We start from the raw sequence: 21,022 nt of genomic DNA on the forward strand, positions 1-21,022 counted from the left end.
ACCACCATTGTATATGTGGTCTCTCATTGACTAAAACATCATGTGGTGCATGACTACATATGTATATGTATACTGTATATATATGTATTATGTGTTTATATCCCATAGGCACAGATAAGATATATACATAAGCATATATAATCAAATTGTTGCCATTATTGTTTTGAACAAATTGTTATCTGTTTGATCAATTAATAATAAGAAAAATAAGTTTTTATTTTACCTTTTCTTTCTTTCTTTTTTTTTTTTTTTAACAGTGTCTCACTCTGTTGCCTAGGCTGGAATGCAGTGGCGCATTCATGGCACACTGCAGCCTCAACCTCCTGGAGTCAAGCAATCCTCCCACCTCAGCCTCCCAAGTAGCTGGGACTACAGGCATGCACCACCATGCCTGGCAAATTTTTTAATGTTTTGTAGAGATGAAGTCTCAACATGTTGCCCAGACTGGTCTTGAACTCTTTTTCACCTTTTCTTATTCCGTCTTTGTTGTTCTTCCTTTCTGTATGTAGATCCAAGTTTCTGACCTATATTATTTTTCTCTTCTCTAAAGAATTTATTTTAACATTTCTTGCAAGGCAGGTCTGCTGGCAACAAATTCCCTCAATTTCTGTTTGTCTGAGAAAAGTCTTTATTTCTCCTTTACTTTTGAAGGATAATTTTACAGGATACAGGAATCTAGGTTGGTGGTTATTTTTCCTTACAGCTTTAAATATTTCACTGTCTCCTGGCTTGCATGGTGCCTGAAGAGAAGTCCAGTGTAATTCTTACTTTTGTTGCCCTATAGGTAAGGTTTTTCTCCCCACCCCCGGTGTCTTTCAGGATTTTTTTATCTTTGATCTTTTGTAGTTTAAAAATTCAAACTACAATTTCTCCAATTTTTCCATATGCCTCAGGGCAATTTTTTTTGGCATTTATCCCTCTTAATGGTTTCTGAGTTTCCTGAATCTGTGGTTTGGTATCTGACATCAATTTGGAGGAAATTCTCATTATTATTTTAAATATTTCTTCTGTTCATTTCTTTCTTCTCCTCGTATTCCTATTTAATATATGTTACACCTTTTGTAGCTGTCCCACAGTTCTTTGATATTATATTCTGTTTTTCTCAGTCTTTGTTCCCTTTGCTTTTTGGTTTTGAGGGTTTATATTGAGATATCCTCAAGCTCAGAGATTCTCTCCTTAGCTGTGTCTATTAAGAAGCCCAAAGGCATTTCCCAATTCTGCTACAGTGCTTTTTGGTTCTTCCTTAGAATTTTCATCTCTTTGCTTACATTGCCCATTTGCTCCTGCATGCTGTTTTATCCATTTGAGCCCTTAGCATATTAATCATAGCTGTTTTAAATTCCCTGTCTGATAATTTCAACATCCCTGTCATGCCTTGTTCCAATGCTTGCTTTGTCTCTTCGAACTGTTTTTTGTCTTTCAGTATGCCTGGTAATTTTTTCTGGATAGACAGGATGTACTGGGTAAAAATGACTGCCATAATAGACCTTTCGTAATATGATGGACGGTATGGATGAAGAGGAAGCATTCATTAGTCCTATGATTAGGCCTCCATCGTTTAGTAAGCCTGTACCTTTAGACTATGAACTTCACAAGTGTTTCTCAGTTTTTTCTCCACCCTTTAGTGGGACAGGATGGCTAGAACTGGATGGATATGCCCCTTCCTCCAGGTCAGTTAACCTCTGATAAACCCAAGGTTAAGTTCTGCTTAAATAGATTCTCCTGAGGGCAGACCTTGTTAGGAAGAACCAAGTGCTCTGGCATATTTCAAAATGCTTCCTTTTTCCTTCCCCTGCCCAAAGCACAAGGGAATTTTTCTCTGATATTTACTGTGAGCACCTGGTTGAGCTCCTAGACGTAAAACACAGAAACTCTATGACTGGGTCCCCCTGGAGTTTTTAACTCTCAGACATGTCTACATCTAGCCTCTGTCAGTTTTTCAATTACAGTTCAGGATTTCTGAGGAGGTTTCTCCTCCATATGCTATGATTCTCTGTGTCTGCCTGTCTGTTTCTCCAATTTTAAGCACAACATTTTGCCCTGTGACTTCACTTCTCTTACACATCCAAGAGGTGTGGTTGAAATTTTCACTTGTTAGGATAGGATGGTGACTTCCAAGTTCCTCACACGTGGAACCAGGAACCCAAAGCCTCTTTTTTTCTATATATACTACTATAACTACGTTATGGAATATATCTGCTTAAAGATTATTAAGAATTGAAATGAACTCTAAACTGTATTGTTTCCTCATTCAATAGGGATACTACTATCTATGTTTCACAGTGTTGAGAAGATTAAATAATCCCATCTATGCGAAGTCCTTCAGATAGTCCCTGGCATACAGTAAGAGCGCACACCTACATCACCATGATCAAGATCACCACTGAATGAACCATGTCATCTTTACCGTCATGCTCTTTGTTTTGTACACAAAATCTGACAACACTAGTATTACATGAGTCTTTCAGAGTCAAAACTCAACATTTGTCCTAAATCTAAACTTCATTTAAATCTCACCTCCACCATAGAAAGGATGAAAGTAAGCCACGTTAACACAATTCCTCCTCCCCGTGGCACAGTTTCAGAAATTTCTCCAAACATATATTAATTATTTTAAATTCAGGAAAAGCAACAACTTGGCATGATTTCTAAACAATCGGATGTTCCACTTAATTACCAGATAATTTTAGAACTAAAATGAAACGATCTAGACCAAACATTCATGGTATAAGGCACATAATGGTTAAGAGGCATGCCCATACCTGCTTTGCAAGTCAGACTGGCACAAGTCTCCTGACCACACTATGCCAGGCTATCTTCACTGTAGATGCATCAGGTAACCTACACTATGCAAAAGAGCTTCCATTTCTCATGTTAAATAGTGTGCTATCCAGGACCGTCCAGGCTTTCCTTCTTAACAAATATTTTTACACAAAACACTCAATTCTTTTGAGTTTCCAATAAAACAAAAAGACACTAAAAACACTAGCTTAGGTATTTTAGCTCAAATAATATTTCACATAACAGAATTTAAAAATGTTTTATGTGTAAACACTATCAAGTCATTATGTATATCTAAAGCATAAAAATTATACACATTCTACAGTAATATTTAACAGTCCTGTATGTTACTAAAAATTCTGAATACCAAAGCAATTAATTGACTCAGATTCCAAAAAGATAACTGTAGAATATAAGTGGCTTTTTTACTGATGACATAGTTTATTTTCCAAAACAATTAAAAATAATTCTTATGATGTTCATCTAAGTGTATCATTCACACACTCATCTTCCACCATCTAAAACACCAGCCTTCCTTTTCCTAAAATAAATTTACGTTTGGAGAAAAGGTTTTGATAAGAGATTTTTTTTCCAGCCTGGAATTTGATAAGCTTATCAGTTTGAGATAAACTCCAGTTTCACAAACTGGCTAGAAAATTCAATGTCATTCTAGGGACAACATGAATTCTAATATTATCAGCTTTATTTGTATATTCTCCAATTCTTGTTATATGCAAGTGATAAGAATTCCTTTAAGTTGTCTGCCTCGGCAACCAGGTCCCCTTGGTGAAGGAGTTTGTTAGCCTCGGGTCCTGTTGCTTCTTTGAGTAGACTCTAAAATGTATCCAGTTCAGGGCAGAAGCTTCCATATCAGGACTTTGCTTGTTGTTGTTTGTTTCTTTGCCCCATTCCCCACCCCACCCCTTTAAACCTGTTTATTTTTGCAAATGGAAAACATCAGCGAATCTAAGCTTAAAAGAAAAGAATAGGCAGTTATAAAAACATCTGCCATAACCAAGATTATTCTATTATCTCCTTCAATTTCCAGGTGCAAAAAGAAATAAACCTCAGCTTTTCTAAATTTCTGTTTCATGTCATTGCATTTTTCAAAAGAAACACAAAATATGGAAAGGCTACTACTTGGTTCTTATTAGGAAGAAAACAGAACAAAGCAGGGTTAAAAATAAAACCACAAAATCAAACTAGTAAGATCAAGAAAGAACTAAAGACAAGCAACAAAGTTTATAATTTCCAAAGAAGATTCACTCTGGAATATTTTTCTTCACTTCTCTTTAGAAAGTTGTCAAAGTTGGCCAGGTGCGGTGGCTCACACCTGTAATCCCAGTGCTTTGGGAGGCTGAGGCAGGTGGATCACCTGAGGTCAGGAGTTTGAGACCAGCCTGGCCAACATGGTGAAACCCCGTCTCTACTAAAAATACAAAAACTAGCCAGCGTGGTGGCACGTGCCTGTAATCCCAGCTACTCAGGAGGCTGAGGCAGGAGAATCACTTGAGCCTGGGAGGCAGAGGATGCAGTGAGCCAAGATCGCGCCACTGCACTCCAGCCTGGGAAACAGAGTGAGACTCCGTCTCAAAAAAAAAAAAAAAAAGAAAAAGAAAGTTGTCAAAGTTCAGAACAATATAGCTTTTTTTAAACAACAGTTTTTCTTATTTACATACAATGACATGTTTTATGGAAAAGCAGAGAATAAAACATGGACAGGGAAAAAAAGAGTTCCTAAAATGCTTCTTTTAAAATTTCAGTTACAGTTGAAACTTCATAAGGAGTACTCCTTCCCATTCTGGAATTTCACTTCATAGAAGCGGCTGTTTCTTCTAATTTATATTACTACATCTCAAAATAACCCCTTCTCCTACCTTCCTACCTTCCTTCCTTCCTTCCCTCCTTCCTTCCCTCCTCTTGCCTCCCACTCTCCCTTCCTGTTTTGTTTAAGGGACAGGGTTTCCATCACCCCAGCTGGAGTACAGTCGCAAGATCATAGCTCACAGCAGCCTTGACCTCCTGGGCTGAAGCAATCCTCCTGCCTCAGCTTCCTAAGTAGCTGGGACTACAGGCACGAGCCACCATACCAAACTAATTTTTAAATTTTTTTGTAGAGATGAGATCTCACTACTTTGCCCAAGCTGGTCTTGAACTCCTGGGCTCAAGCAATCCTGCCTTGACCTCCCAAAGTGTTGGGATTACAGGCGTGAGCCATGGCACCCAGCTATTCTATTACTTGTGGGGGTTTTTGTTGTTGTTCTTAATATTGTCTTTTGACTTTTTCCTATGGAAAATCAAAATTTCTTACCTACCCATCCCCACCAAACAAGCAAACCACTTTACTTCCCCCCAATTATAGTTACAGCATAATGAATCAACTTTCTATGATTCATAATAACAACCATAAATCTGCACAGCTAAGCCACATAGGGCTCTATAAGTTTTCCCAGGTATTTTATTTTGTTTGTTTTTTTTCTGTCTCTATCTTGAATTGATTCACACACTCTCCAAAGCAAACCTCCAACCTTCTGAGGGGTTGGGGAAAGATAGCTGCCCAGCTCTGAAAGGGGAAGGAGGTAACCTGGAAGGCCAAAGCCTTTCAAATAATTCTTTGAATGTCGGTGCCACTTTGCACTCCCTGTTTTAGAGGTTTCTGCTTCCTACAAATTCCTGTGGCTTTCTGGGGTTCTGCAGAGAGAAGTGGCTTTTTTGGCTGGCTCCCTACCCAAGGTCTTGGGTTTCCATCTTATTCGTGCTATTAAATCAGTTATCTCTCATTTGCTTTCCTGATCTTCCATCTCCGTTGACATCTTTTGTCTGTTGTCATTTCTTCTGCCATTCTTCTTGTTCTTTTTAATCCTTTAATATCCTTTTAGTGTGATTTATAGAGGGAACATAAATAAATGCATCTGTTCAATCCACCATGTTTAACCAGAAGCTTTTGTGCTGACTGTAAAGAATGACTGGGTATTTTTTAATATTATCACACCCATTTCTCTTTTATCTATTCAAAGTTATCTGCAGGTAAGTCTGATTAACTAATTAGAATGGATTTTTTTTTAAGTGGGGACAACACTTAGTCCTAAGCAATACTGTAAAGCTGATGAGATTCATATCTAATGCTTTTAGCTTCCCCATTCTTTTGCCATTTTCCCCACTTGATGGCACCCTTCTCCAATATCCATTATCTTCATGGTCCCTCCAGAAACTAGATGGGGTAGTGGGGTGTGGGGAACAAATGTACCTGGGAACTTATTCATACTAGAATGTAAATGATTGACAGCATTATAGGTACTTCCCAGTATATAAAAACAATGCAACTCCTCAGCTGAAATTAAGATAAACTGGAATTTCCAAAGATGTGTTTTAGAAACTTTCTGTGGGAGCAGAAATGTGTTGGGAGGAGTGAAGTAGAGGAAAATGAGCAAGAAGGGACAAAGAAAATGAAAGGGCAATGAAAAACAGAGATGAGAGTTTGGCAGTAATGTCCAATTTCAAGAGATTTTTTTTTCCTTCCTGTACATGGAAATCTTGAAAATGCCAGGGTAAAAACATTAAGAAAACAAAGTTCTATGGACTTCAGAAGTTATAACAAGATATATGGCACTGGGAAAATGTAAATATCTTAAAATTCTTTTATGCCTGGTGAACAAAATTATACAAACGTGTCCCAAATTCCATTTATGCTCCTAATATTAATTAGTGGCCTCACTTTTCTGATGAATGACATTAGTAGCCAGAACAATCAGATTTCAGATCAGAGAAGTTTTTTTGACTACTCCAGCAAGAAAGGAAAAGAAGCCATTATTTACCAGAAAAATAGCATCTTTTTTGACATGACAATCAAGGAACTCTAGTGGCTACTGGAAATGATGACTGGCCCTTTCTGGGTACATGATCTCTAAGGGGCTTTGGCCAGCACAAGCAGAGAATGAAGCTCTCTTCAGAAAAAAAAAGAAACACTTATGCATCAGCCTTACTAAGCTTCTTAAAGTATGTTTAGATATACATGGGCAGGAATTCGAATTTGCTCATCCATAAAACAAAGAGATTGGCTTAGGTTTGTTGTTCCCAGTGCAGGCGTGTTAAGCGACTTCACTCTGTCATTCAATTTCCACCAGTCCACAGCATAGCAAGGAAATAAGGACCATGTAACAGCTGTCCATGAAGCCAACTTTTCTCAATTTAAACAATTGTCCTCTATTTTGAAATTGAGTCCCACCTTTTATGAAAGAGTGATGAGGCCGGGCGCGGTGGCTCACGCCTGTAATCTCAGCACTTTGGGAGGCCGAGGCGGGCGGATCACGAGGTCAGGAGATCGAGACCATCCTGGCTAACACGGTGAAACCCCGTCTCTACTAAAAATACAAAAAAATTAGCCGGGCGTGGTAGCGGGCGCCTATAGTCCCAGCTACTCGGGAGGCTGAGGCAGGAGAATGGCGTGAACCCGGGAGGCGGAGCTTGCAGTGAGCCGAGATCGCGCCACTGCACTCCAGCCTGGGCGACAGAGCGAGACTCCGTCTCAAAAAAAAAAAAAAAAAAAAAGAGTGATGAAAATGGACAGCAGTTTTTCTTTACTTCCTCCTTCTCCTCTCCCTGCTGTTAAATCTTAATTAGCAAAATTTAAAACTTAAAAGATTTCCATTGGACACCAACATTTAAAAGATTTTAAAAATGCAAACACATGCTGATCAATGATAGCTAAAGCTTCTGCCAATATTGATGCAAATTAACTCAAAACAGTCCTCCAGTTTTTTTTACACCAGAGAATCTCAACATAGTTCTTTTAAACCTCAGTCTTTCTCTTACACTGTTAAACCTCTATGTTGGTCTATGTTTAAATTATGGAGAAAAACCATTTAAAATGCATCAAATACTCAATTGAAGGTCAACATTCATAGTTCTAGAGTCCACCTAGATGCTTAATGATGGCAGACTAGTTGAGAGGAAAGCTACAGGAATTGTCTTTAAAATGAAATTACACAGTAAGCACACTTTGCTTAAATTGTATGTTACAGATTAATGGTGATAGCAGTAATAGATCTCTAAAGACATTTTTATTCATTCTCTCTATTCGATTAAGAAAATGTCTATCACCCATAACAAAGAAGAACAATAAGTATATGAAATCACTTTAATACGCAAGTGAACATAGTGATGCTTTCACTGGCTTTTTCATGTTGTTTTATGTGTGTGTGTCCCCCTCCCCTATCCCCTGTCTGGTATTGAAGCAAGTTCTCCCTGGCTAATGACATCAAGCTAATCTCAATAAGGGTTGGTAGATCTAGTGTCAGTGCTTGATAAGAACAGGCGTTTTATAAGTCTTTAATCTTAAAGATCATGTTTACTCTAAAAGTACTAAATGAGGGCTCAGAGACTTGAGCCGCTCTTCGGGCTCTGTGATTCACCTTGGACAAAATAACTTCACCTCTCTGTGCCCTCAGTTTCCTGGTCTATAAATACAGAGAATAATATCTCAGTAGATCCTCAAGACACTCGTGAGGTAGATGTCAGGAAAATTCTCTGAAAAATGTGAAGCATAAAATGTTTAAAAGGTATTTAAAATATTTAAAGTTATGCTCAGATTCAATAAATATCATTTCCTGACTTAGGACTTCCAGAATATATCCTTATTTGTGTACAGCATTCAATTCAAATGCCATAAATTACTATGAATTTTTATTCCTTCATGTACAACCACTAGCTTTTCCATTTACTCCCAGTTACTTATATCTCCACCAACCTAGTGACCTCCACCAACCCAGAAACCACAGACAAAAGTCTGTGCTTTCTAAAAATGGTTCCATGAGGCAATTCTTTATGATGGCTAATGAAAGTCTATGTTGCTCTACAAATGCCACTAAAAGTTCTTATCTAACTTTTCTATGGAATTTCTTTTCCTAGTCCATTGCTCAGTTTACTGTAAGAAACCAAATGATTTCAAGATCCAGAAACCAAATAGAGAGAAGACAGTGATTCATCTGAAGGAATACTAGCAGCTACAAATCCATTAGCAGCTGGATTTAGGGACCTCCAGCAGTGGGTTTCCCAATATTTCAAGTATGAGAACTCCGTTTTAATGATCAGATCCCTCCACAACTGAAAATTATATAATGACCAGAAAAGAAACTATAAAATTAGTAGTGCTTTTGAGTGAATTTGTATTTTTCTAATCATAACAACATCTGTATATGTTTCAGAATTAGCACACAATGATTGGTAAGCACAGAGTTAGAGAAATTTCGCCAGTTTTTGACTCATAGGATGGCAACCACTGTCTTACAGCTAACTCTAGCCATGTTTTTTGCCTTCCGATAGAAAATAAGGAATTTCCCTCTTAAAATGGGAGAGAATAATAAAAATTCAGAAATTGATGTAGCAAGTTTCTGCCTTACTGGTTGTCTTTTTAAATCTGGGAATTGACTAGTTTTTAATCCGAGTGATCTATTGTTAGAAGAAAAAAAAAAAATCTTTGCAAGTTGTTGAATCTTTTAAAAGTCCTAAGGGGAACGTGTTTACTGTCTGTGACAGTGGTTCTTAACAATGTCAGATTTAACAACTTTTTTATAATGAATATGCTGTAATGACTCCCTTTGATAGCCTATTTTATCTACCGAGTGAAATAAACCATCCTAAACAGCATGTATGGCTTCTCATGATTCTGTGGGTTGACTAGGCAGTTCTGCTTGACAAAATAGAGGCAGTTGGGGCTCTGGGGCCCCTAAGAAGTCAAAGTGGCCTCTCTCACATAACTCAGCTGGCACTGGCTGCTGGCCTGGAGCTCAGCTGGGGATGTTGGCCTAGGACCACCCTTCTCTTACAGGTTAAACTCTCATGTGGCTTCTCGGGCTTCCTGGTAGCATGGCAGCAAGGTTCAAAGAAAGAGCATTCCTGGAAGCGAAGGTGGAAGCTGCAAGCCTCTTAAGGCCAAGCCCCAAACTTACACAACATTATTTCGCTGCATTCTATTGGCCAAAACAGGTCACAGGACCAGCCCAAATTCAAGGAAAGGGAAAACAGACCCCACCTCTTGATGGTGAAACGGCGAGGTTATATTCAATGTACCTGTGGGGCGGGCGCAGTGGCTCACGCCTGCAATCCCAGCACTTTGGGAGGCCGAGGAGTTCGAGATCAACCTGGGGCAATACAAAAAATTAGCCGGGCGTGCGCCTGTAGTCCCAGCTTTTTGGGAGACTGAGGCGCGAGAATCGCTTCAGCCGGGAAGGCAGAAGTTGCAGTGAGCCAAGATCGCGCCACCGCACGCCCGACTTCGTCTACAGAAAGAAAATAAATGTGGAATGGGAGATATTGCTATAGCCACCTTTGGAAACGTAATCCATCACATATTTGGGAATGAAATTCCTGGGTGATATAATCTAACTACATAAACAATGTTTTAGAAATGAAAATAGCATCTCAATAGTTTAACAGAGAACTAAAAGGAAAATAATTCATAACACATATTTCAATATGTAAATGCTCAGATATGACTACACTACAAGATCCATTAAAATAGCCAGACCCTTGCATCGACTTAATGATTACATTTTGATTTAAGAAAAAATAAGTCATTCCATAAAAGAGATCTCCTGAAATGAACAGAGGTACAGGAGGACACTAGAACCATAACAAAAAATAGTGCTAGGATAAGTGATAATGCATCAGATTTATTTCAACATAATTATAAAAAATAATCGAGACAAATTAGAGAAGAAATACAATAACCTTAAAAATGATCTGGGCCTTATCTATGAAGAATAAAATAAAAACTCCCCATGTGACTACAGAAAACATTTCAATTATTTCAAAATTCTACATGTCAAAGCATATTTTTAGCCTCCAGTACTTAAAAAGACTTTGGAGATCACATCTTTCAGTGGCCAGAGAATATTGGATGGACTCTTTTAAAGAATAAAAGATTATAGAGAAGTTGCGATAGATGTCAGAGACAGACCAAGATTGAAAACAATAGACAACACTCAGATACTATTTTAGAATGTGATTTTCACATAATTTCTTTTTATATGTATATATAAGGATTAGTTCACGTATTTGTTATTCAAATCCCGAAATCCCATAACCGCGAAGGATGTTAAGTGTATATGGATCCATGTCACTTCCTCGGGAGATTTTCTGAGCAGATGCCATTTGAAGTACAGGGAATGTAATAGTTGATCCTGGTATAAAGTCAAGGGCTTCAAATCCAGAAAATGTGGAATTCCTTCTTTTGGCCCAGTAGTTTGCTGCTGTTGCTAGGTTTGGGAACATTTGTGGTGATAGCACCCCAATAACAGGGTGGCGAAGTACACCCCCAAATTCAAAGAAATCTCCAAGTACCTTTTTAGTCAGTGCTTTCTTCTGCTCAAAAACTGGAATCTCCGACACAACAGCGGGTAAAGCAGTGGAACCATCCACACACTGATCCAGGAACATTCTCACAGTGTAGTAGGTCGTCATCTGTGCTTTGCTGGCAACTACTTTAACTTGATCAAGTAGCTCACATGCAGGGGATTCAAATTCTCCAAATAGAAATGTGAACATTAATCCTCCAACCCATGGTCTTGAGTTGATCCAATCTATAGCTGGCCCTGCATTATAGCTAATTAATAAATCAGCACTTTCACTATGCAAAGGTCTTCCAATGGATATCATCATTGCCTTGAATTGTCTCTGTACTTGGAGGCTGTTGGTGCATATCGGGTTACTCCATCCGGCAGCAATGCCTATCAGAAGATCACAGCAGTGATGCAGAATTGATGACATCTCAAGGGCAGTGAAGGCAGGCAAAACATCTTCAAATTTGCTAGCATAGAGAGTACCTGTTTCCTTGTTCTCATTCCCAATCACAATATTAGACCTTTTGCTCACACCGACACTGAGTAGTGCCTTGTGTAATCCATCGAATATAAAACACAAAAATACTAAGCTTGGGGTTACAAGGTAAAAATAAGATCTGTGTGCTGGGTCTAGCATAGACTTAGTTGCTTTTTCAATGTCCTTAACATCTCCAATACCAGGTTGGGGCTCCAATGCATCTGCTGGATACTGTCTGCTCTTCCCAGAGAGCTCAAATCTCCCTTGAAAGTAATGGAAGCTGCTCCCATCCTTTGTACTGTCTTGTGGGCTGCTGGTCTGTGGGTTGTTTCTTGGGCGGGACATTGTGGGTGATTGTTTCTGTGATTTTCACACAATTTTGTACTGCACTAAAAAAATATAGAGAATGGCAATACAACAAAATATTTTAAAATTACATTTATTAATAAAATGTATTATGACTTCTGTATCTCATTTACTTCTTAGTAATATTCAGTTTTTTAGTCTAGTAAAGGAATTTCCAAATCTCCTTAATTACACAACATAATTTTGATTTTCATGCTTCTACACCTAAATGTGCAGCTGCACTAAAATCCTTTCCCCTGTCAACTGTGAACACCAGAGCTATGCCTATAGAGAGAAGAGTCAACCACTCATTTCGAGCACAAAATTTAAGGTTTCCTTAAATTTAAACTCAATCATCAAGATCAGTAATATTGTAATGTCATCTTTTAAAACATCGAAGTAATGCCAATAAAACCCCCTATAATGAACAAAACAAAACTTCTAACAAAGCCAGGATCCACAGAAAGAGTTAGTTGTTTGACAATTCTTATGCAATATCTTTATGTCATTTAAGCTTTCCTCGACATAAGGAATTTTTCCCTAAATAAGGAGCCTTTTTGTGTAGCTTCTTTTAAAACTTTTCAGTATTCCTTCACACAGAAGGGCTGCTGACTTAGATCTGTATTAAAAGTACTACTGCCATATTTGTCTAGGATATTGCTCAGGGCATCTTTTGAAACTAGCAGGGCAGGAACATATTTCATTGTGCAGAACCAAATCAAGTTTTGGGGCCATCAGGCAAATCTGGTCCCCTCCTCTAAGTGTCAGTGATACCCTATATCAAATCATTGTGTCAACCCCAGAATGCCCTCAGGTTTCCAAACTCGCTGGCCAAGTGGGTGCCGCCCAGAGCAACTGGAGATAACACTGGAAAGGGAATGGAATCAAAGGAACACAGGTTGTACAGGTCTTTTGAAAACTGTCTTGGACATACATCTAAGGTTGATTTGAATTTTAATTAAGTCTCACTTAAAGGCTCTCTGGGGTTTTTAAAAATTAAAGAGCTTTTAAGATATAATATTGCATGCCCTGCTTTAAAACCTAGACAGTGATAAAAGCTTAAAGCTGACGCAATCACCATGCTAATCACAATATTCCATGCAAAAGTTCTCCAATGGAAGGGATATAACATTACATGGTCATTCATTCCTTTCTTTTCTCGTCTCTTAATGCAATGAAAGGTTATTATGTTCTGTCATGTTCTTAACTGTCTTGTTCCAAATATAGGCTTTTGATTTGGGTGGTAAGTTGTGCATCTCAATAAATATTTTTCTTTGCATTAATTCACAATAATCCATTTTTATTCCCCGAAAGTCCATTTGGAGGTAGAAAAAGGTGAGATTTATGAAAAGAAATGTTCAAAATCTCCACACACTTAAAAACATCCTAAAACTTCATGGATTTTTCTGTGGCTCCCAATTCTGAAAGCACATATAAATTATAGCGTGTTTGTTATTTCCTTATGTTTACACAAAGACAAAATCTAATAGGTATTAAATCGTGTTAACAAAAAACAATTTTTTTTTTGAGACAGGGTCTCACTTTATCACCCAGGCTGGAGTGCAGTGGCGCAATCTCAACTCACAGCAGCCTCGACCTCCCTGTTCAAGTGATCCTCCTGCCCCAACCCACAAAGTAGCTGAGACTACAGGTACTTGCCAGTATGCCCATCTAATTTTTGTTTGTTTTTTGTAGAGATAGAGTTTCGTCACTTTGCCCAGGATGGTCTGGAACTCCTGACCTCAAGTAATCTGGCCTCATCCCACGCTACCCCACGCTACCCCAGCCCTCCGCCACGGCCTCCCCAAGTGCTGGGATTACAGGTGTGAGCCACTGCACCTGGCCTGAAAACAGTTCAAGGTGAGCATGTGAGCTTTTCCCTCCATCTGTTTGGCGTGCTAATTAAGTCACTTAAAGCTGCTTGTGTTTTACCATGTCCCTTCTTAATCCCATGTCTCAAACATTTAGTTAATCATGCAACTAAACTTAACTAGCAGTTATAATCACAATTATCTGAGCATTCTTTATTGTGAATAGGTATCTTCGGTTACTAAAACCAAAGGTCTTAACTAAAAACGTCCCCGTATTCTTGATTATTTGGATAATTAGGGGCTAGGGTTGGTGTTCTCAGTGCCATAAACCACAATGTACTGCATATCTCTAAAGCACTTGGTGGGATGCTTTGGGTACTATAGGATTTTGTGAGTTTTCCAAAATATGTATCAACTACAAAGATGACAGTTAATTTAATTAATAACTTGAACTGTCCATTTTTCTGTTGTCCTACAATCTCTATATTAGAATTCAAAAACATTAGAGTAAAACAGAAATGATAAATGATGTATCTTCTGAAATTTCTAAAATATGCAATTTTCAAATGGCCTATGAAAATTTGATCCCTTATCGTATAAAATGCTGTAGCAGTAGGATACATATACTAAATAACCTTTTCAATATTTTTTATTTGTTTTGTAAATAGAATAAGTCCCTAGTGAGACTCTTTAAACCTAGTTATTAACTTATGTTCAGGACTATTTCATTAGGAAGCTTTTCTTCTCATTTTGGCTATTTTTGATCCAAGAAACCAGGTCAAATACATAGTTTCTTGAATAATTTCTAGAATGAAAACTGTTGAGAAGCCTTTATACACATACTCTGAGTTTAGAGCATTAAAATTATAGTAAGGTTGGATGTGGTGTCTCGTGCCTGTAATCTTAAGTGCTTCAGGAAGCTAAGGTGGGAGGATCCCTTCAGTCCAGGAGTTCGAGACCAGCCTGGGCAATACAGCAGGACACCATCTCTTAAAAAAAAAAAAAAAAAAGTTTTTTTTTTTTTTTTTAATTAGCTGGGCATGGTGGCACGTACCTGCAGTCCTAGCTACTTTGGAGGCTGAGGTAGGAGGATTGCTTGACTCCAGGAGCTCAGAGGTGCAGTGAGCTATGATCATACCACTGCACTCCAGCCTGGCCAACAGAGTGAGATCCTGTCTCTAAAAGAAAAAAAAAAAAAGGTTGTATTAAAAACCCAGTCTATGATGCAAAGTGTGTTAGTCTATACGTACAGGTCTGTAGCCTACACTCTGCATTATGGACAAAATTATGTTGCATCTGAAGCATGAAACGGTGAGTAGCAAATTCATCTAGCTATGGCCTCAGTAAATACACTCCTTTGTTTAGCTTATCAGTCATCACTAAAAACATTTATTAAAGACCTTCAGTATATGGATCTTTTTCTCAACAAGTTTAAGATGTAGAAAAATATTACAGAAGATGATATAAAGTTATTGCTAGTCACATATAGTATGATTATTTGTATAGAAATTCAAAAATGGAAAAGTAGAAAACAGATTTTTTCGAAGTATTTTCTAAGTTTAGTTCATAGATTCTTTAATTCCTATAGGAACACAAGATAATATATTACAAATATATAATAACAAGATCAACAAAGACATACCTGTGAAAAGAAGCCAACTGCCTAGAAAATAAAGGCAGCTCCAGAGCCCACTACTCACCCAGGCTCCTTCCAAGATTAGGTACCTAATTTTGTATTTGTAGTTTTGTTTTCATTTTCTTGAAGAAAACCCCCAAAAATCATATAAGCTTTAGGCCCCTCAGAACCTGGATATGCTCCAGTGGGGAGTAAACCATATGTGATTTGCATAAAATGAGTACAACACTTGGCTGAGCTTTTTCGAAAAACTATAACCAGGGAGATATACCAGGTTCCTGGATGACAAAATTTACTGCTATTAAAATGTCAAGTCTCTTGAAGTTTAACTGAGCATTTCATGCAAGCACAATGAATATTCCAACAGTATTTAGAAAACATAACAAAACTTTGGAAAAAGCTGGGAAACATTTGGAAAAAAATAAGAGTCACTAAGAAATGTTTGAAAAAGATGATTAATTAAATATGAGGTGCTGGGTTGAAGGAAATATGGCTGTTTTCCTGGGTACAAAACATATTCTAAACCTTCAATAATTTAAACAATGTGGTCCTGGTGCAGGAATAGGCATGCTGACCAAAACAGACATTAGAACGTGTAAAAAAATAATAATAATCAATAAAAGAGGCAATATCAAGACAAATTCAGCAGGGAAGAGAGGAAGTGTTAGGAAAAATGGTAATGGTACAACTGGTTAGATAATTGGAAGTAAAAATCCATTTTGCTGTTAGTCTTATACCATCCACCCGAATAACCTAAATAAAGGAATGAAATATTTTAAAAGATTAAATTATAGAAAAATTACAAGAAAATGTACATTAATATGATTCAAACTCCACAGAGGAATAGGTTTTTTGATTTTTGATTTTTTGTTTTTCTTTCTTTCTTTTTTTTTTTTTGAGACAAGGACTCACTCTGTCGCCCAGGCCGGAGTGTAGTGACACCATCATGGTTCACCACTGCTGCAACCTCCTGGGCTCAAGCAATCCTTCTTCCTCAGCCTCCTGAGTAGCTGGGACTACAGGCATGCATCACCTTGCCCAGCCAAGGAATGGTTTTTTAAAAAGCTTAGTAACAATGAAACAAGTTACAAAATAAAATACTGACAGAACTGACAATGTAGAACTGAAAAATATTTGCACACAAAACTCATTACCTAAATTAAAGGCAAGTGATATATGGGGATTAAAATACTTTCTGCAAGTATACAAGGTTAACACTGACCTTATATAAAGACCTCATACAAATCTTTAAGAACAGCACCAAGACACCAATAGATTAACATGCATAAAAGCAGGTATGAACACTCTGGCAATTCCTCAAAATACTCAGCGTGGAGTTACCGTAGGACCCACCAACTGCACTCCTAGGTTTAGGCCCAAGACAAATGAAAATATGTGTCCACCCCAAAACTTGTACATAAATGTTCATAGAAGCATTATTTATAACAGTCAAAAAGTAGAAACAACTCCAATATCCATCAACTGATAAACTGATAAATAAAATGAGTTATATCTGTACAACAAAATGTTATTAGACAATCAAGAAGAAGGCACTATTTCAAGCTACAACATGGTTGCCTCTTGAAAACTTACGCTATGTGAAAGAATGCAGTCACAAAAGATCATATGTTGTGCGATTCCATTTATATAAAATATCCAGAATAAGTAGACATATAGAGACAGAAAGTAGAGATTAGTGTATGCCTAGGTCTGTAAAGGGGTTTGGGGGTAAATAAGGAGTGACTGATAATAGGTACATGATTCCTTGTTGGAGTGATGAAAATGTTGTAAAATTAATTGTGGTGATGGTTGCACAACCCTATGAATATACTCAAAAGTCATTTAACTGTTTGCTTTAAACGGGTGAATTGTATGGTGTGTGAGTTATATCAATACACAACGTGTAATATATTATCACAATACTATCTATATGATATCACTGTACATTATAAATAGCTTTATTATAAGATGCTTTTTAAAGTATGCCCAGCCAAATCACAGAAGAAAGCAAGTTAACAAACTTGAGGAAATTATCAGCATTGCTAATAACCAAAGAAATACAAATTAAAGCAATAAGGAGATAGTATTAATATTTTTCTCAAAATAACTAGAAAATAGTTTTGACAATTCTCACTGCTGCTAGAAGTATGGCCAAACAGACATTCTCATATACAGCCATTGGAAGTGCAAATTGACACCACCTTTTTTGAAGGCAGTTTAGCAACAGATATCAAGAACTTTAAATGTAGTAATACTCCGCCTCAGTGGTGTAGCTTATAAAAACACTACACAAGAAAATTTTCCTAAATATGAAAGAAAAAATATTTATATACAAAGACCCTCATTTCAGCATTATATATGACCATGAAGAAATGAAACATCTTAAATGTTTGGTGATAGTGGAATAGTTAAGTGTGCTGTGGTATATGTACTAGATGAAATATTACACAGCAGGGAAAAATATATTACATATTAATATGGGAAAATTATTACAAGATATCAAGAGAAAAATGACAGTACAAAATTGTATGCATAATACTGTTAGAACTATGTTTAACTATTTTCTTCTTTTTTATATTTTCAAATTATCTTTAACAAACTACACTTAAATTTTTCTTAACATCTAAGAAAAATTAAACAGTAACAACAATGTAAAGCACTATATGATGTGTGGTTTATGCCATAATGAGTACCAGGTATTCAGAGAAGAGTTTCAAACTCAGTGTTTCAATATTTTATCTGCAGGTGACTGTGCTTCTATGATTTTTTTTTTTTACCCCAATAAAAGTCATTCGGTGAAGCCCAATTTAGGGACACCTCATCTGGCATGTACAAACACATTACAAAAAAAAAAAAAAAAAACAAATTAGTGATAACATACCCCTCAATCCATATATGTGATGTATTTTTCCTTCACTGTTTATTCTACAACTATATTTACAGTAAACATTTAGTCTTCAAACTGTTTCAATCTAGATTTGTTAAATCTTTTAAAACTAAAGATAATATATAACCTACTTTGAATTATCACCAATAGACTCAAACACGGCAACAACCTCTTTAAGGAAAACAAGCTACTTGCATCAAAATGAGAATACTTTCTACTCTTTTGAAAAAATATCTAGATGGCAACATTCTATGTACAATAGGTAATTTATTTGTGGTTTTATTTCAAAAACTTAGAACATTTGTTTGAAATATATAATTCTCATCATTGGTAGTTTGGCACACAAAACTCTTCTAAAAATGTAGGTTAGACATATACAATGAAGACTGAGGAAGGACAGGATTTTAGTGAAAAGTTGCAATAATTTATAAATTGTGCTAATACAATTAAACGGAGTATAAATCTTCAGAAATTTTAACTTGATTTTCAAAACACTGGAAGTTTAATCAAGAATCATGAGTACTTCTTGCCCTATGTGCACTCCATCTCTGTTTTGCCAAAATCCACATAATCAAAATTTTTTATGATTTTCCTTAAGACTATTTTATTGAGATCAAAAACTAAGTAAGTACACTTGAGCTTCAAGTCTAAAACACAAAACTTGTGCGCTGCATCATTTTACCTTGACTCAGCCAATCAGAATCCAATGTTGCCTGGGAAACCCTCTCACGCTTATTACAATAACAATTCTGTTGCTTGATTTTTAAAGCAATAAATACATACTCAGAAATTATTTATATATATATGTATGTGTATATATATATTTTTTTGTTTTGAGACGGAGTCTCGCTCTGTCGTTCAGGCTGCACTGCAGTGGTGCAATCTTGACTCACTGCAACCTTCGCCCCCTGGGTTCAAGTGATTCTCCTGCCTCAGCCTCCTGAGTATCTGAGATTATAGGTGCGTGCCACCACGCCCAGCTAATTTTTCTATTTTTAGTAGCGATAGGGTTTCACCAGTGCAAAAACTTATCATCCTGGTTTCTTTTCCCTGATCAGTATGTGAAGGCACAAAGGAATAAAGAGAACCGCTTCACTTTCATACTGTTCTCATATTCATTTCTTATGTGCCAAGAACTTTGGTAATATAAAGAAAGACAAAGAGGAAAAAACATATCCTCTGCTTTTTCTGTATATCCCGCACACCATACATCTCATTACACACCAATATGTTTGTCAGATTCAACTGCATTGTTATTTTTTATCTTCCTTGGTATATGCAAGAAAAATGGAAACAAAACGTAATGGAAAACAGAAACTGTAATAAATGACAAAAGCAGATACTACGTTGGCTACATTCTCTGACTACACCATGATATAACCATAAATTCAGAAAATTAACTTTAGAAAAAACAACCACTGGAAAAAGGTTAAATATTAAGTCTCTCCTAAATAACTTCTAAGTCAAAAAGCAAGCAACAAATACAGACTATTTAGAAAATAATGTAAAGAGGAGTAACTAGGTGTATTAGTCCGTTCTCACACTGCTGTAAATATACTACCCGAGACTGAGTAATTTATAAGGAAAGGAGGTTTAATTGACTCACAGTTCCGCATGGCTGGGAAGGCCTCAGGAAACTACAAGCATGGCTGAAGGAGGAGAAGCAAGCACCTTCCTCACAGGGCAGCAGGAGCTAGAGAAAGAGCAAGGACGAGGGGAACTGCCAGATGCTTTTAAACCATCAGATCTCGTGAGAACTCACTCACCATCACGAGAACTGCATGAGGGAAATCCACCCCCATGACCCAATCACCTCCTACCAGTCCCTGCCTCAACAGTTGGGATTACAATTCAAGGTGAGATTTAGGTGGACACAGCCAAACCATGTAACTGCATAGCAAAATCTCTGTCGTTTAAATATAAATCTTAATGACTTTGCTGTTTTTTAAAAAAGTAAAGTATACAAACCAAATGTGTAACAAAAAAGAAAAAAACAACAACAATGACCTAAAAAGACAGGAAGAAATAATACATATAAAAGGAAAAATAATAAGAAAAGAAACCACTCCTAGGAGACTTGTGCCATGGATACTATGGCCCCTCACCCAGTCCCCCTTCAGGTTCAAGGCTGTCGCTGGGAGTAATTATTGGCTGTTGATGGCTCACAGCTGAATCCATTTTCTGGAATTGACCTTGGTTAAAGGAAGTTGCCTCAATACATTTATGTCTCTTCTTCAAGGGTAGCCCACAATCCAATGACTGAATTCAACGCAGCGATTCAAAGACCCAGCCCTGGTGCCTTGGATTGGTACATCTCTGAATGCTCTTTCAGCCTCAATGCTCCCCCTGGAGCCAGCTGAGGCTACTGATGCAGCTGCATTTCAGTTTGGCTTTTTCCTCTGCTCAGTACTATTTTCTCCCTGGCTTCCTCAAAGGAGTTGTTTCTGAGAGCACTCTTCAATAAACTGTACATGCAAATCTCAGAGTCTCAGGGCGTCTGACCTGCAGCAGCTAGTGCTGGAAGTGATCCTAGGAAAGTGGCTTTAAAATGAGATCGCAGGCACAGCCAGATCACCCACTGGCAGGCGGGTACTGAAGACCCATCACTGGGGATAGATGGAGCATGGATACCTCTGGCATGAGACAGTGGTGCAAGTATTAAAACATTCCCGGTGTGAGCTGGCGTTGGATACCATTAAAAGGGAATGCACTGGCAGGTGCAGTATCAGGATTTTGAGAGCTAGA

At 37.4% G+C, this 21,022-nt stretch overlaps 1 protein-coding gene across 5 annotated transcripts in view; it reads right to left on the reverse strand.

The window, feature by feature from the left end:
• Positions 1-10,783: 10,783 nt before the first annotated feature.
• EBLN1 (endogenous Bornavirus like nucleoprotein 1) overlaps positions 10,784-21,022 on the reverse strand; it is a 36,706-nt gene continuing 26,467 nt past the window's right edge. For 2 of the 5 annotated variants that reach the window (XM_521424.9, XM_063781483.1), the window contains one exon: positions 10,784-11,987. In XM_521424.9, the coding sequence (XP_521424.6) occupies positions 10,840-11,943 (1,104 nt within the window). In that variant the 5' untranslated portion in view covers positions 11,944-11,987 and the 3' untranslated portion in view covers positions 10,784-10,839. Of the gene's footprint in view, positions 11,988-14,808; positions 14,933-19,883; positions 19,971-21,022 lie in introns of all 5 variants that reach the window. The other 3 variants (XM_054660818.2, XM_063781482.1, XM_054660819.2) reach the window with 3 other exon arrangements.

Source organism: Pan troglodytes, chromosome 8, assembly GCF_028858775.2.
Source record: "Pan troglodytes isolate AG18354 chromosome 8, NHGRI_mPanTro3-v2.0_pri, whole genome shotgun sequence".
NCBI classification, from domain to species: domain Eukaryota; kingdom Metazoa; phylum Chordata; class Mammalia; order Primates; family Hominidae; genus Pan; species Pan troglodytes.